This window comes from Trichogramma pretiosum, unplaced genomic scaffold (assembly GCF_000599845.2).
Source record: "Trichogramma pretiosum strain Unisexual culture from Peru unplaced genomic scaffold, Tpre_2.0 scaffold3, whole genome shotgun sequence".
Taxonomy (NCBI): Eukaryota; Metazoa; Arthropoda; class Insecta; order Hymenoptera; family Trichogrammatidae; genus Trichogramma; species Trichogramma pretiosum.
The window spans coordinates 774563-790520 of record NW_019641698.1 but is presented as its reverse complement, the minus strand read 5'-3'; the positions used below and the strand labels follow the sequence as shown (position 1 = coordinate 790520).

Below are 15958 nucleotides of genomic sequence, written 5' to 3'. Positions count from 1 at the left end.
TTTATAAGTAAGTCATTTAATATTTGAAACATACCAGTAAAATCGTCAAAAATAACCAATTGATGGTTATGTATTTAAAAACATTTTAAGTGGACATTTTTTAGTCTAGAACATTACAAATATCGACCATTTCTACCATGGATTTTATTCAAGTACATAATCGTGCTCCGATCCACATAACGAAACAGCATAACAAACAATGTCGCAAAGATCAATTTCACTTGTGAATGTGTGTTTGTATCGATGCAGCCTTGACAAGTCTCGGGACTCGTGCGTTACGCATAAAAACCACAACACATTCTATACTCAGAGTCTAAACTTTCTTTATACACCTACCCCCCTCGTGTTGCATATTCATAATCATCATGTGCATTAGATCTATAAAAAGTAAAGTAAGATGGTCGAAAGTAAATAAAAAAGTCGCTCTCGAGTTCCATCGATATAGTTTCGGATTACGTATTCGCGCGTGCCTGACGGATCCAAGCGCAAAGGAAGCAGCAGCAGCGGCAGCGGCAATGCGAGAAAAACGAATCGAAAGAGAGAAAGAGGAGATGCAAAAAGAGAGAAGAAGAGACAAATGCACAATGAGAGTCAGCCCAGCGCGTACTACGTTCCGCCTCATCGCTATACCATACATAGGAACTAATATATACCGCTATGTTATCTCGGGCCGTGCATGCGTCTATGCACAGTCAGTCCGCGACTGCAGTGTGTGTATACCTATATGCACGTTTCGCGCGCCAAGAGAAGAAGAAGTGCCGAGAGTCGTTTGAGGTTTTTCGCGTCGTCCCGCGACCAGGCACAAAGCCTTACGTACTACTATATGTACGCGCGAGCGCAGAGAGAGAGACCGTAAGCTCGAATCTTTACGAGTGCGTTGCGCTGCGAGTATGTATATATAGATGCACACGACCGCAACGACTCTACGCGCTGCGTATAGCTTATACATGCGCGAGGCGAAAAAGGAGCAAACGCCTGCTTATATGAGACAACGGGGCACACAGACTCTTCTTCTTCGTTGCGCGTGCGTGTGTGTGTGTGCATCTATGCGCTGAAGCTGAGAGATGATGATGACTCGCCGCTCCGTCCTGAGTGAGCGAGTGCGCCAAAGTGCGTAGAGGGCATGTCTCTCCGATCCCGACGCAAAAGGTACGGCTTGCAATTTTCGCGCGACGAGTATACGCGCGTACGAGTCTTTTGTCTTTGACTTCTCTCCTTGATTCGATCGACCAGCTGAAAATTTCATTAGGTGAGAAGGTAAGTTCATCTATTCAAATCATACATTTCAAATATATATACTTTGATGATTTTTCTTTATTTTTTTTATCATATATAATTTGATCGATCACAAAAATATTGGAATACTGCATGTAGCCGTGCCTTATCGATACCTTAAATGCTATATAAATATTCTGCTCTCATATATCCAATAATAATATATAATATATTTATTTTTCATTTTTGTTCACTTTGGCATATAAATTTTTAATGTAAAAATCAAAAACTCATCCATTGATTTTTGTTGTTCTTTTTTTTTGTTTTACTCTGGGGCCATCGAAACTTTTGTGGTACAACTACAATAAGGATCGCCGTATCAGTTTCGAAGACGCTATGATTTTTCTTGTATTTTAAATAAAAAAAAAAGAAACTTTACCTCAGCTTCAAGCTATATAATTCTTATACAATATACGTAGTAGTACATTTTTGTTTTATCAAGTCTTATAGAATTCGGACACCTTCCAGAAGTGCCGGTCGATTCGAAGCACCATTCAATCTTACACGTTTTTTAAAAAAATATCCTCATAAGCACACGTTTCTATTATAGATTTTATTATATTTGTATAAGCCGATCGATTTCATCTCAGCTCGATTATAATTATTGACGTTAATCATGAAGGAAGTTTTTTTCTTTCTTTTAAGTAAAAAATTTAACGAGCTCTGTGTAAGTGTACATATGTGAGCGAGGAAATCGAGATCGATTTCGAGGACTTTCAGTTAGTATCGAAAGAATAGAAATACTTTTAAAAAACAAATCGGATAGAAATAAATCGATACGTAATATAGGCTACGATACATTGTATTATGAAGCTTTCGCTCGTGCGGCGATTCTTCGGGCAAAAATCCTCCGATCAGCCTCGCACGAAGATTAGTAGTAGTGGATCCGATAATTTGACATCGATCCGGATGATTCGATAGGCTCGTCGCTGCTCGTTCGTACATAATTCACGTGGCGGGGGTGGCGTCGACGAGTCCGTAAATGTGGCCGATGCGACGGAAGAAGACGGCGAGGTGTTGCTTCAGCACAGGCTCGTAAGCGTGCCGCGTCAAAATTCTAATGCCGCCCACGAGCACCGGAAGCAGAGGCGCCAACAGCTCGTCCTGGAAATTATCATAATGTTAGCCTTGAACTATTCGTGTGAGTATCGATCTCCTCTTCCAACGGCAACTACTTGACAAAACGAAATTGATTTGACTTTCATTTAAAGTAGAAAACTCACCGGCAAAGCGAGGGCGAACTCGAGCGACGTGCCGATGGTCTCGGCCCAAGCCCGTCTGCGCGTCTCGCTGTCCTTGTTCGCCTCGCGGCAGTAGTCGTCGAGATCGAGGCTGCCCGTCTTTCGGCGCTCGTCCTGGAGAAACGGATTCGTGCTGAAGCCCCGTCGGTTGTGCTCGTACTCCCTGATCAGGGCCGCGATGTCCTCCAGCGCCTCCTCGTTGCTCAATTTTTCCGCCGCGCTTCCCGTCGCCGTTGCGCCGGACTCGTCGTTGTCGTCGTCCTCGTCGTGGTTTACGTTGGCAGCGCCGCCGACTCTTTGCGCCGCGGAACGATGATGATGAAGCTCCAGCATGGACTTGGATCGGAAGTAGAGGCTCTGCTTCTTCGCGTAAGACTCCAGCTCATCCTTTTGAATGAATTTCAAATTGTATCTGCGAAATAATAATGAAAAAGTCAATTTGCGTCAATTCGAATTGTTTGATTGTGACTAAGTCGACGTTACGTGACTCAGGCGCAAAATTGCATTAATTTTTGTTTTATTTTATTTTATTTTTTCAATGAAATCGATGCGTAACTCGGGTGACTAAATATCGACGTTTCTGTTATACGCACTGCATAAATTAACAATAGCGAATTTTGTCGAGGACGCTCACCTTCGCGACAATAAGCAATCGTCGCTGCCCCTCTTCTTCTTGCGCCTCTTCGCTTTTTTCGCCTCGACTCGTTCCGTTCCATTATTTTCGGCTTTTTTCGCTTCTTCCGTCGTCTGATTTTCGTCAACCACGGAAGTCTTGTCCGCGGCTTCTCTGTGTCGATCCAGAAATACAATTTGCGAATCGTTCAAGTCCGAGGGACTTTCGGGTCTCGAATCATCGCTCTCGGGTTCCGACTGGGGTCCCGAGTCCGTCGAGGAATCGGAAGCTAAATCCGACAAGCGAAACGGTCGAGGTGTTGTTTCTTTTGCGACGGCTGGTTTTTCATTTTCCGGGGATGCACTATAAACGATGCGATTGTTCTTTGGCGCCTCTTCTTCTTCTGTAATGCGTATAATGATATTAAAATAATTTAAAATTTAATCATCGTGCTGATATAATTTACCTGGAAGCTCTGTATAGTCATCGGGCTGCGAAACAAGAAGGAAAAACTTCCTCTCTGCTATTGTATCTGCTACTGTGTATCTGCCATCCCTGTCCAGAGCTATATCCACGTAAGTTCCGCAGAGCTCGTCGAAAGTCGTGCGCAACTGAGTCATGTAACCGACCAATCGCTTGAATTTATTCTCGGACTTTGAGTCATTCAGCACGAGTCTCTTCGTCTGCTTCAAGTCGGCGCCGCACTTGCCGATCTCCGCGAGGGACAGATCGAAGAGAGCGACGATCTTGATGGTCCAAGCGGTGCACGCCTGATGATAAAGATTCGCGGGTCGCTGAAGATTCGCCACCTTCTGCAGGAGAAACTTTAAGCCGGGCCTCGAGTCGAATTTCAGCGCGGCTACGTAGGACAGGTCGAGGGCCGACAGGAAAACGTTGACGTGACGAGGCTCCAGCTGCGGTGACGTTCTCGTCGACGAGTGACTCTTCGGCAACGACGTCACCGATTTCATGAGCAATTGAGGAAGTCTGCGTAGTTGTAATGATTTATTAGATGCAATTTTTTATATTACTCCGCGACGATAAAAAAATAATCATTGAAAGCAACCTCGGAACCCAAGCGTCCGCATTTTGCAACAAGACCGTGGCTATGCACTGAAGTAACATCTGATGCACGAGTAATCCAACGATCAAGGCTCTCATCTGAATGCGAAGCGAGTACAGTTCGGGATTTTTATCCACGGCCACCGAAGGCGAGTACAATTGGAAGACGTAGGATTTTTCATCCAAAAGTTGATTTAATTCCTCTCGGCGTTGCTCCTCTAGTAAAAATACCTGAATAAAATGAAAATTCAAGTGAGTTCGTTGATGAATTAATAAAATAAAATGGTGATCGATATATTATTTGTGTAACTATGCTGTACATGTTGCAAAAATTACAAAATGAAGCATTTCTAAAAAAAGTTATCTAAGCTGATCTTTGTAGTTGAACGAATCAAGGTGGATGAATAGCGATGAATTTTATTGTTTTATGATTCTCTACGCATTTGCTCGTTGTCGCTGTAAGTCAAAAATATGGACAAATAATTGAATTCACTACTTCAAATGTGTCACACGAATTACCCAACTCATTCAAATGCTGATGTATAAATTACAAGATCTGCAAATGATTTTTATTTTCAAAAATGCGCTCGAAGCAATTTTAATGTCAGTATCGAATTTATCGTTCAAGCTGCCGTGTAGATAAACTTCGCACTTTGTGAATGAATTTTATCAAGTGTGTATAATGATTAAAATTGAAACGTGAGAAAAATCGCTTGTGAAAGTTGGAATATTAAATTCGAAATAGCGAGAGCTGTGAAAAGTGAGTGTCGCATTTGTTTTTTTTTTTTTTTTTTTGTAAGTCGTTGAGCCAATACTTTAATTTTTTTGTGTGAATATCAGATCGCAATTTATTCAAACTGAAAGCTTTGCCTGAATTTTTGCACGATGATGAACAAGATTCTACTTGACGTATACAATTTTCGTTTGTATTATAGTAAGGGTAGACTTTTACTCTAAAAGGCCCTGTTGATCGAATTATATACATTTAAAATACACTAATTAAAGAATAATTATTAGAAAAATAGAAACAGAAATAGATAGAAGCTATTTTTTGTTAGCCGCGTTCTGTTTTATAAAATTATTTTTACTTTGCTACTTGTAGATTTACATATAAAAGTACTCGCCATCTAGTGGTAGAGGCTGAAAATTTTATTGTCGTATTCAAGTTATCTGATTTTTGATAAAAATAATTTGTTATTTTTAGATGATTTAAGATGTTGTCAATATTTGTAACATAATTGTAACAGAAAAATCGCCGAAAGCAAGTCAATTAACAACATTTTAATCTGTTAATATTTTGTTTATTGGGCCAATATTTATGTTGAGCATTTCTAGCCAGGTCGAAATGCTGTCGGAGATCCCCCCAGAGCCCCGCTAGGCTTTTGCTGCTTTTGATTTTTGATTTTTATCAAACGAAATGGTTGGACTGAGTCGATTAAGCCAATTTTAACAAACTATGCTGTAATGCTGCAATTATTATCTAAATGTTAATTCGAAGCAGATAGTTTTACACAATTACAAATGTTTACACAGATATTATAACGTTTGAATGAATAACTCATTCAAACAACGTATAACAAGTAAATCGTACCTATAACATATCTTATATTGAACTACAACTGCCAAAGCGTAAATTTTCGCATCTCTTCGCGCCGGTTATCCGTTCATCGCATGCAATGGAAACTTTGATGAATTTCAAAAGCCTCATAAGCTGCTTTAATTGTAAAATAAGCCATTTTCGCTTTATGTCCACTCCCAATAAAATTATAACTCGCCATATTACACTACTGATGCACAAAGTTGTATCATTATTATTTTTAAAAAACAAAACGTAAGCATCGATATTGGCAAAAACCTTTGGCTTACTAATTGGAACAAAAGTCCATGACTATGGAGTTACCGTTGTATCTGGTGTTGTTGTTGATGTTGTTGTTGTTGTTGTAGTAATACATGTTGTTGAAGTTTTGGTGATAACTGGCTAAAGCCAATGGGACGCAGTTGTAGCAGTGTTTGTGTAAGTCATAGGTAGCAAAGTCTTCTTGGCTGCGGCCTGCAACTTTTTCGCCTCGGCCACGGGCAAAAACATCACGATATTGTTCGCAAGCATGACGGGCGGCGGCGGTGGAGGCGGCGACGGCGGCACTCGACCGATTTTACTCGGAGGATCGTCGCTGATCATCGTCATCGAGTCCAAACGATCGAAGACGGATCTCGCAGACGCTAAATCCGATGCGTCTCGACTTTTGATCGATTTTAGCAGGTCGCGCAGCTGGCCCACCTGCGCCGATTGATCGATTACAATTTTTTACCACGAGAAAATATTCGTCACTCGCGTGCACACCCTCGTAATATTATCGTGCGAGGCTTCATAGATCTATCGCTTTTACTCGAAATATTCAAAAACAACAGCAGTGATATAGCAGTAATTTTCCAAAATTTCTTCAACATTTCACAAGCCTAAGTTGATACTTTAGCGTAGAGTACTCGGCTATTTGTCCAAGATGTATCAATTCATTATCAAAATCATCTTTATAAATCAATGACAATGAGCAATGAGGGATGAGTCAAAAAAAAAAAAAAATCAACACCGAGCAACAATCGCAGCTGTGATGGCGGGCGGCTCTTACCTGAGCGGCGAGTTGACGAAGTCGCTCGGTCTCCTCGGGGGTGGCATCGCGGCGAGCGGCGACCTTCACCTGGGCCGTGTCGCCGTAAAACGACTCGGAGTACGGCGAGAAGGCCATCGTCAGCTGGTGAAGCTGCTGCAGCGAGCTCGAGCAGGCCCGGTGACAGGTGACTCCGCACACCTCCCACTGGTCGGCCGTGAGGATCGGTCCACTGCTCACCAGTACGTGCCTGTAATTTTGGGCAAAAACAATTGATCAAAATTGAAACTCGAATAAATTCAATGTCTTTCGCGAGAGTCTAGCGATAATTTTAGAGTTGAATATCCCACAGAGAAAACATCAAGAGAAAGATTTTTTCGACATTTTAATATTTTAATACATTATTGTCATAGAATGAAACTCGCCCGTGGGAGGAGAAACATAGGCTAATAATTTAAGATCTTTTGCTTCGAAAGATGATTAGGTGCTTACAAGGAATAGAAAAACCAGAACTGTTTTTTTTTAATTCATTTATTCGAAAAACATGAAAAATCTTTAAAATTACATCACACCAAACATTACAAAAATACATATTCATCGCGAGCTCTGCCTCGGATCCGCCAAACAGATATTATACAAATCCCTGTTGGTCAGATTCTCGAGGATCATCTCGCAGCAGAGGGTCGGCAGTCGATGATGCGTCAGCAGCACGAAGGGATCCAGGGCCCAGTCGCGAAAGAACTTCCTCGAGACTCTCTCGCACTGATGCACGATCAAGGCGTCGTCCTCGCTCTTGCTCGAGGGAGGAGCATCGGATTCGAGCTCGGAGAAGTAGTCTCTGGCCGGCCGCACGACCGTCAGTCGCTTCAGCGTCTCTCCGGCTGGCAACGGGATCAGGTCGCCGAGCGTCTGGATCGGATCGGCTCTCCTCGCGATCACGCCCCTGGCCTGCCTCGCGAAATCCTCGTGGTCGCGCCAAGGTCTATCGAGATCCGACGACGGCTTCTCGAGCAGTTGGTTATCGGCGAAGAATCGCATGATCGTTAGAGCGTCGTCGCGGTAAAACACGTATCCCCTCGCCTCCAGGCTCTCGACGATGACCATGGCGCCGGCGGCCAGTCTCAATTTTTTCATCGATCGATCCTCCATGAACTGCGTGGGCACTTTCTGCCGGCCGAAGCAGCTCTCGGTGGGGAAAACGAAGTCGCGGGACACCAACGAGGCGCCGCCGCCGCTGCCGCCGCCGCCGCCGCGCTCCAAAATCGCCACGAGCGTCAGCGGCAAAAAGTTGGCCGCCGCGAGCTGCAGCAGTGTCCTCCGAGCCCGCAGCGCGTCCCTCTTGTTCGGCCTACTACGATCGCCGAGCTGCAGCGGCACTAATTCCGCCGTCTCGCCGTCGTGTCCGCGACTCGAGCAGACCAAATGCACAGCCGCGGATCTCTCCTCGTCGGTCGGATTCCGATCGCCGTCGCCGCCTCGTCCCTGTCTCAGCATCGTCACGAGCAGATCCTTGTCCTTTCTCTTCAGAGCCAGGTGCAGAGCGGTCAGTCCCTCGGCGTTGGTCAGATTCGAATTGGCGCCTCTCGACAGCAACGAGTGGGCCACCCTGCCATCGTCCGCGACGTTTCGCAGCAGAGCCCAATGCAACGGGCTGTTACCCGACCAGTCCCGAGCGTCGATGTCCAGCCGCAACTGTACTCGGTCGCAGAAGCGCAGAAGAGCCTCGATCTCGCGATGATGAAAGTAATTGCCCCTGCACATGATGTGCAGCGGCGTCATTCCCTCGCCGTTGGCGCGAGTCGGATCGGCGCCGCGATGCAACAGAAAGTGGACCGCGCAGTAGCAGATACTGTTCCGCTGGTGTCTCTGGACGATCGCGTGCAACGGTGTGTTACCGAGATGGTCTTGGGCGTTGACGTGCACGCCTCTCTCCTCGCAATACTCGAATAATCGAACGAAGGGGTCCTCGCTAAACCGGCTAACTTTCCTGCACAGAACGTGCAGAGGCGTTGCGCCACGAGCGTCCCGCGTGTTCGGATCGGCGCCGCACTTCATCAACCATTTGGCCAGAGCGTATCTTTCGCGCTTCAGAGCCAAGAGCAGCAGGGCGTCGCCGTCCTCGTTCCGAGCGTCGAGTCCCGCTGCTCCTTCACGATCTTGCAGAGACTCGAAGAACGGCCTGGCGAAGTCGTCGTCGTATCTCTCCTCGCACAGAGTGTGCAGCGGCGTCGCTCCCTTGTCGTTGGCCACGCTCGGATCGGCGCCCGCCCTCAGCAGCGCCTCGGCCACTCGCTCGTGGCCGTGATTCAGGGCCAGGTGCAGCGGGCTGTTGCCCGACTTGTCTCGAGCGTCGAGCTGCAGCACCGGCTTGTACACGACGTCGCACGACTCGAGTATCGTCCGCAACAGGTCGCAATCGTCGCGGTGCTCGCACAGGACGTGCAGAGCCGTCGATCCATCCGCGTTGGTTAAGTTGGGATTGGCGCCCCGTCGCAGCAGCGCTACGACCGCGTCCGTGTTTCCATGGTGCCTCAGAGCCAGATGCAGCGGCGCGTCGTCCGACTCGTTGGCCAGATTTGGATCGGCGCCTCGGCTCAGCAGCGGCTCGATCAAGCGATCGTTGTCGTTGGCCACGGCCAAGTGCAGCGGCGAACGACCCGTCACCGGATCGACTTGGTTGGGATCCTGGCCGAGCTTCAAGAATTTCTTGACGAGGTCCTCGCAACCGTACATACAGGCCACGTAAAAGTGACTGAAACCCGATTCGTCCACGTAATTCGAGTCGTATATCTTCAAGAGCTCGAGGACGATATTTCGATTGTTGGGGCAGTGCTGACGTCTGGCCACGCGATGCACCGGTGTGGCGCGACGCAGCTGTGGCTTGCCGTCCTCGCCAACTCGGGGCTTGCGCTTGTAGCCCGTCCGAGCCACGAAACCGACGAATCTTGCCGCCATTTTTTCCTCGGTTGGATTATTGCCGGCAGCCCAGCGATTCAGAGCATCCACGAGGAGACACTCGATCTCTTCGGGCCGAAAGATTCCCCGAAGCTGGTTGGAGAGCAGAAAGTTCCAGTCCTCGATCGAGGGATAAAGTTTTTCGAGAAGATAGTATCGTTCTTGCTTGATTTTCCAATTGGTCTGTGCGCGTAACATCTTCCATTCTTCGAAGCTCGCGAATTCGTCGTGATCTGCCATCGTTTTTCACACTATAACGCACGACACGCGCGATCGATCAATTTTAAGATAGATTTTTTACTTTCGAGTACCAAGAATTATGCTGCTCTCTACGACGAAAAAGACAGCACGTGGTAAAAAGTGAAAGTACAGGCTGGAAGGTACTATCGATTATATGCTCGATAACTTTTAATTCTTGTCACTGAAATCACTGTAACTGCTTCCACTGTGCAGTTTTGACGTAAACTGACTCTTTGGGCGCAATACGAATTAACAATTACAGAAGGAGAGAGAAAAAAACTGGTGTCCAACGTAAATAGTTGTATACAGTGTTTTCACCCCGCAGTGCCTGGAAGTAGACTGACTCATCACACGCACCAAGAATTATGAACTACACGCGTGTAAGAAAAAACACGTGCTCGAAGCCATGTGCGCGCAGTATAGCGATTGAAAAGCGAAGTAGGGGCCTTGCGTGGGCGTGACATACAACGAGCTAGAGATCCATACTTTCTAATCGATACCGAATTGGGGAACGCTTACTGCGTGCGTATCGTTCGATGGCGAGCAATGGAAAAAAAAACGAGAAAATATCGGATTTTATCAGAAAATTCGATTAATCGACTCGAATTGGAGAAAGCTTTTGCTACGTATTGAAAAGTTTTTTTTTAATTCAATATCATGAATGATTATTGAAGAAATTAGTAAACAATTTATATATCAAAGATAAGTTTCGGAATAATGAAATATAACTGAAATCATTCAACCCTTCCCTAATCTACCTGAAAAATAGCTACCATTAAAATCTCAAACAAACTAAACAATCTCACTATCACAAATTCATTCCAGAGGAAAATTTCGACGTTACGGTCCTCGACAGTCATTTTCTTTATGCGGTTGTATACTACTGGCAATTTTATTGAAGTTTCACTTACGATAGTTGTTCTTACATAGATAATTATTTGATTTAAAAAATAATTTAAATTTTCGTTGGAAAACGTAAAGATTAATATTCCAAAACTAGTTTTGTAGCATAACAAGATTTATCGTAATTATAGGTGTCATATTTGAATACGAGTTTTTTGATTCCATCAACAGATGGAGTATTGAGAACTCGCAAGTGGCAACTTTTTTTTCGATCGTTATAAATTCTTTTGATTCGTGATAAGCATTAATGTGCTACTTGAATCTACTGCTACTTGAATAATTGAAGAAAATTGAATCGTCTGGTCGACTAATTAAGATAAATAAAAAATACTCTTTTTAACGAGCAACTTAAAAAAAACGTCAATAAAACTCTGTACGATTTTTTTGCGCATTTGTAGACCACTTTGAAGGTACTCTTTGAAGTACACAGTATGCCTCGTATAGCTAAAATTGACTAGATCTCAGGCAATTTTTTTTTTTAAATTACTCGTTCAACGCGGCCATGTTCAGTAATTTGCGGCGAGGATTTTATCGGCGCTGGGCCTTTGACTGCTTCGTTGTGCTGACGCAGGAACTGTTTTTTGTTACAGTAGCCATTGCTATTTTCTTTAATTGTATAGCCTGACTCATGTATATATTTTTGTGTAATTTTTTTTTAAATATTTTTCTGACAGAGCTAGCAGGATATGGGTCATCTCGTAACGACATATTCCAGAAATACAGGGGGTTCGTACAATTTTTAATATAAGTACGTGAATAACAATGTTAATTTTTTTTTCTTGCTCCATGGCAATTTCTTTTCGCCGGATTGTTACACGATAGGTAGAAAATATGATTGTTGCGACGACGACGATGGCGAGTGCAACAGCACATGGATTGGATATAAATATATTCGCAATACGATCACATTTCTTTCGAACTGTATCGGTGAAAAGCTCAAGATATAAATATGATCAGAGGTGATCATGGATGTAGAAGTACCATATGTAATTTTTACAAATTTTTCCAACCACTTTTTTTAATAAAATGGCGGCCTTAACGTAAACTGTTTATGCATATAATCACCCAAGAAAATGCATGTAAGGGTGAGAGTGTATAATCTTTTACTTAAAAAAAGTTGCAATTATAGAAAAAGTTTATAAAACAAAAGAGTTTCAGATTAATCAAGGAACATTCTCAAATTTTTTCAGAGATTTTTTGAGATTTTGGGAAATTGGATTTAATGAATTTTCCGGAAATCAGAAAAACGCGCTCCAAATAGTCTGAAAAAATTTGAAAATGTTACTTGATTAATTCTAAGACTTTTTTGTTCTATAAACTCTCTTCACAATATTTTTCGAGATAAAAATTGAGTTTGATTTTTTATAAACATTTTACTTCATGACCGCCATTTTTTTGGAAAAAGTGGTTAGAAAATCTGTGAAAATTCTTTAAGGTACTTATACACCCAAAATCACCTCTGATCATATTTATATCTAGAGTTTTTTTTACCGAAACAGTTCGAAAAAAATTCTCAAAATCGATTTTTTGCGCAAATTTTCACATTTTTTTTTTGTTTAAACAATCGTAACCGGATTCTGAAAGGGCATTAAATTTTACATAAAATCATGCACATGCGAAGTTTTTTCAAGGTTAAACCACGGGAAAAAATCGCGAATGAAAAATTTCGTCACTTTCGGTGTTAATGGGTTAAATAGAATAAAATTATAACCCAAGCAAATTAATTATTTAATTTTTTTTTAATTTTATTTATTTGAATGACAAGATAAATCTGCAAAATTTATTAGCATGAAACAAAAAATTTTGCTAATATGCTTGTCGACGTCACGAGCTTTGGCCTGCAGCCGCCAAGCAAACATGATATAAATCTTCATTACTCAGCTGTGTAATAATTATTTTACAGCAGAGAATAGGCAGTTTATAGCGTGTCAGCTCCACGAAAGCATCCAATGCCCAATCACAAAAAAATCCCCTCGACATCATCTGGGACAGATGCAAATCCCAATGAGGCTTAAAGTCGAAAAATGCGTTATGTGCAAACTTGTAAAAATTTTCAAATGATAGTTGGCTCGTTGCTTCTTCGGGTCGTAACAGCATCAAATCATAGAGTGACAGACTCGGCTTTATCATCATCTCTTTCGCTTCCCTCGCAAAGTCCTCGTCCTTACGCCAATTTTGATGAAGTATGAACGAGTTGTGTTTAGCAAACAGTTTCATGATGATCAGGGCTTCTCTCCGGTCCAATTCGTATCCTCTTCTCTCGAGACGTTCGACGACCAACATGGCCCGAGACACTAGTTTCAAGTGGAAAACCCTGCGCATGTTACTATTCGTGTATCTCTCGCGTACAAAGCAACTCTCGTCGGGAAAAGTGAAACTTGACAAACTAGCTCCACGATCCAAGAGTAAATCGATAGTTTTCGGCATAAGACTCGCCACGGCATATTGAAGTGGTGTTCTGCCCAACTTGTCCTGAGCATCGACCTGCACCAGCTGATTTATTTCGTCGGTGATCTTGAAGAAAAACTCCGTCAAACCATCATCGTGAAAGGTCTTATATTTTTCGTGGAAAATGATGTGCAGAGCAGTCGATCCCTCGTCGTTGGTCAAGTTTGGGTTGGCGCCATTTCTCAACAGCATTTCGGCCGACTCCTCGCATCTGCGATACAAAGCCAAGTGCAACGGTGTGTTACCCATCTTATCTCGGACATCGACTTGCGCTACACGATGGATCGTGCCACTCACATTAAATAGCATCTTCGAAAAATTACTCACGCTAGAGGGATACCGGTATATATACATGACGTGCAAAGGAGTCATTCCTTTCTCATCCGTTAAATTCAAATCAGCTCCTCTTTCCAGTAGCAATTCGGTCACCCTTTCGCAACCTTTGTTCATAGCAAAGTGTAGTGGCGTACTACCCTTATTGTCCCTGGCGTCGATCTGCAACGGTTGATTTAATTCGTCGCAGATTTCGAATAACTTCAACGCTAATCCAGTTCTGCAGTGCTCGACGTCGAGAACGTGCAGAGGTGTCCATCCTTTCAAGTTGACCAAATGAGGATTGGCGCCTCCCCTCAGCAGCATTTCGATCATATTTTGATTGCGAGATTCCAGAGCCAAGCCCAGTGGAAAGTACCCTGTACCTTCCACGGGGATATTGGGATCCTGTCCGAACTCGAGGAATTTCTTGACGATTGCCTCGCAGTCAAACACGCAGGCCACATGGAAATGAGTGTATCCACTATCATCGGTATAATTCACATCGTATCTGTCGTAGATTTTAAAAAGATCTCTGATCACGTTATGCCATTTATAGAACCTGCATTTGGGCGTAAGATGCAGTGCTGTTGTGCAACATAACAATGGTTTGCCGTCTTTATCAACTTTTGGCTCGTGTCTGTAACCGGTGCGAGCTATGAAGTTTACGATTACTTTTCCTTTATCAAAATCGTCATAGTTTCTGTCAATGTAATCTACGATATTCACGAGAATAGAGTCAACCTCTTCTCTTTGAAACAAGTCTGTGAGATTTGGGACGGGTTCCGTCCAATTTACGATTGAAGTATGAAGTCGATGAAGAATTTCACGTTTTCGTTGCTTGTCCACACTATAAGCCTTCAATTTACTTAAAATGTCTCCAAGTTGAGAATAAAGCTCGAGCGTAGACATCGCTTTGCGTACTTACACAGCACACAGTAACTTCTATTTTAAGATGTTAATTTTTTTCACGGCGAATAGCTTGATGCGTTCGTTTTTTCATGTATTCGAGGCGATATCTTCGCAAACGTCTGAAAAATGACAAACCCAATTTTATCACTCGATTTTCACGTATCAATTTGTTTAAATCGACTTTGTTGAACAAATAGGCAAGATTTTAAAATTCAGGCTTGAAACTATATTTTCTCTAAAATGCATATTTCCCGAGTTAAAAGCAATTTGAATTTAAAAAAAACGTTAATTTTACAATTTCAATCATATGTAACTACATGAAAAAACAATGTTTTTGATGTAGTCAAAGTTTTTATTAATCGTTGATCATCTATCTATGAAGTCACTTTTTTCAGAGCTTTTAACGATAAAGATGAAAAAAATAAAAAAAAAAGATAAATTTTACCACGTAATTAACTATGAGCTCTCTCTCTCTCAGCGTACATCATTGTCGTGTCATGGAAGTAGCAGACGGCGCGTATATCTCGAATGCGTTGCACACAAAATCGCGAAATAAAGGTAAAAACTTCATAAATGGATGTTCAAATACTAATAAAAAACTCTGGACACGTAAAAAACTACTGTTTTTCAATGTTGTCAAACGCGATTGAAAATAGCAAAGTTGGCGTTTTTTTTTACTTTTTAATCACTTTCGACTCGGAAAATATACATTTTATAGGAAAATTCCCAGGAAATGTAGTTTTAAGCCTGAATTTTTATATTTATCCTATTTGTTTGAAAAAATTAATTTAATCAATTACTTACGAAGGGAATGATGTAAAAATTATCCAGTACTATATTTTTTTCGACGCTTGCGAGAATATCACCACGACTAATATCTATTTGCGTGCGGAGTCGTATCGTACGTTATATTGACTATTTTCGTATGCTACGATCTGTGAGAGAAAATAAATGCGTGGGCGGAAGTGAAAAAAGTACACAAGGGCCAGCTGATTCGACTGATAAACTCGCGCAGGCATACTATATATTATATTACGCGCGTAAATGAGTTTTTGTTCAAAATGAGTGTAAAAGCCGAGATCTCTTTGAAAAGTTTTTGTACGATAAATAAAGGTTTTATATTTTGCGCTGATGCATAATTAAATTATGCTGTCTCATCCGATTTTAGCTCCGTGCGCAGGTACAATTTTCAAAAATGCTCCTGCGCTATTTATCGAAAAGCATGTTCAAAGATACTTACGTAAAATATAATAAAATGTAATAAATGGTTTGTTTTGTTACTTGAAAAAATACACACGCGAGTGTATTTGATACGGGTACACGTTTAATATTGCGCTCAAACTCTACTGGTAACTCAAAATTGACTTGAACCCATACATAATATAATATAT

General features: G+C 42.5%; 1 protein-coding gene across 1 annotated transcript in view; it reads right to left on the bottom strand.

Moving 5' to 3' along the window:
- Positions 1-1304: 1304 nt before the first annotated feature.
- Positions 1305-15958, bottom strand: part of LOC106652915 (brefeldin A-inhibited guanine nucleotide-exchange protein 3) — a 42654-nt gene continuing 28000 nt past the window's right edge. The window contains exons 11-16 of the mRNA XM_014372093.2: positions 6819-7047; positions 4196-4422; positions 3596-4116; positions 3151-3532; positions 2499-2928; positions 1305-2379 (exon numbers count right to left, since the gene is read on the bottom strand). Of these exons, the coding sequence (XP_014227579.1) occupies positions 2224-2379; positions 2499-2928; positions 3151-3532; positions 3596-4116; positions 4196-4422; positions 6819-7047 (1945 nt within the window). The 3' untranslated portion in view covers positions 1305-2223. The remainder of the gene's footprint in view (positions 2380-2498; positions 2929-3150; positions 3533-3595; positions 4117-4195; positions 4423-6818; positions 7048-15958) is intronic.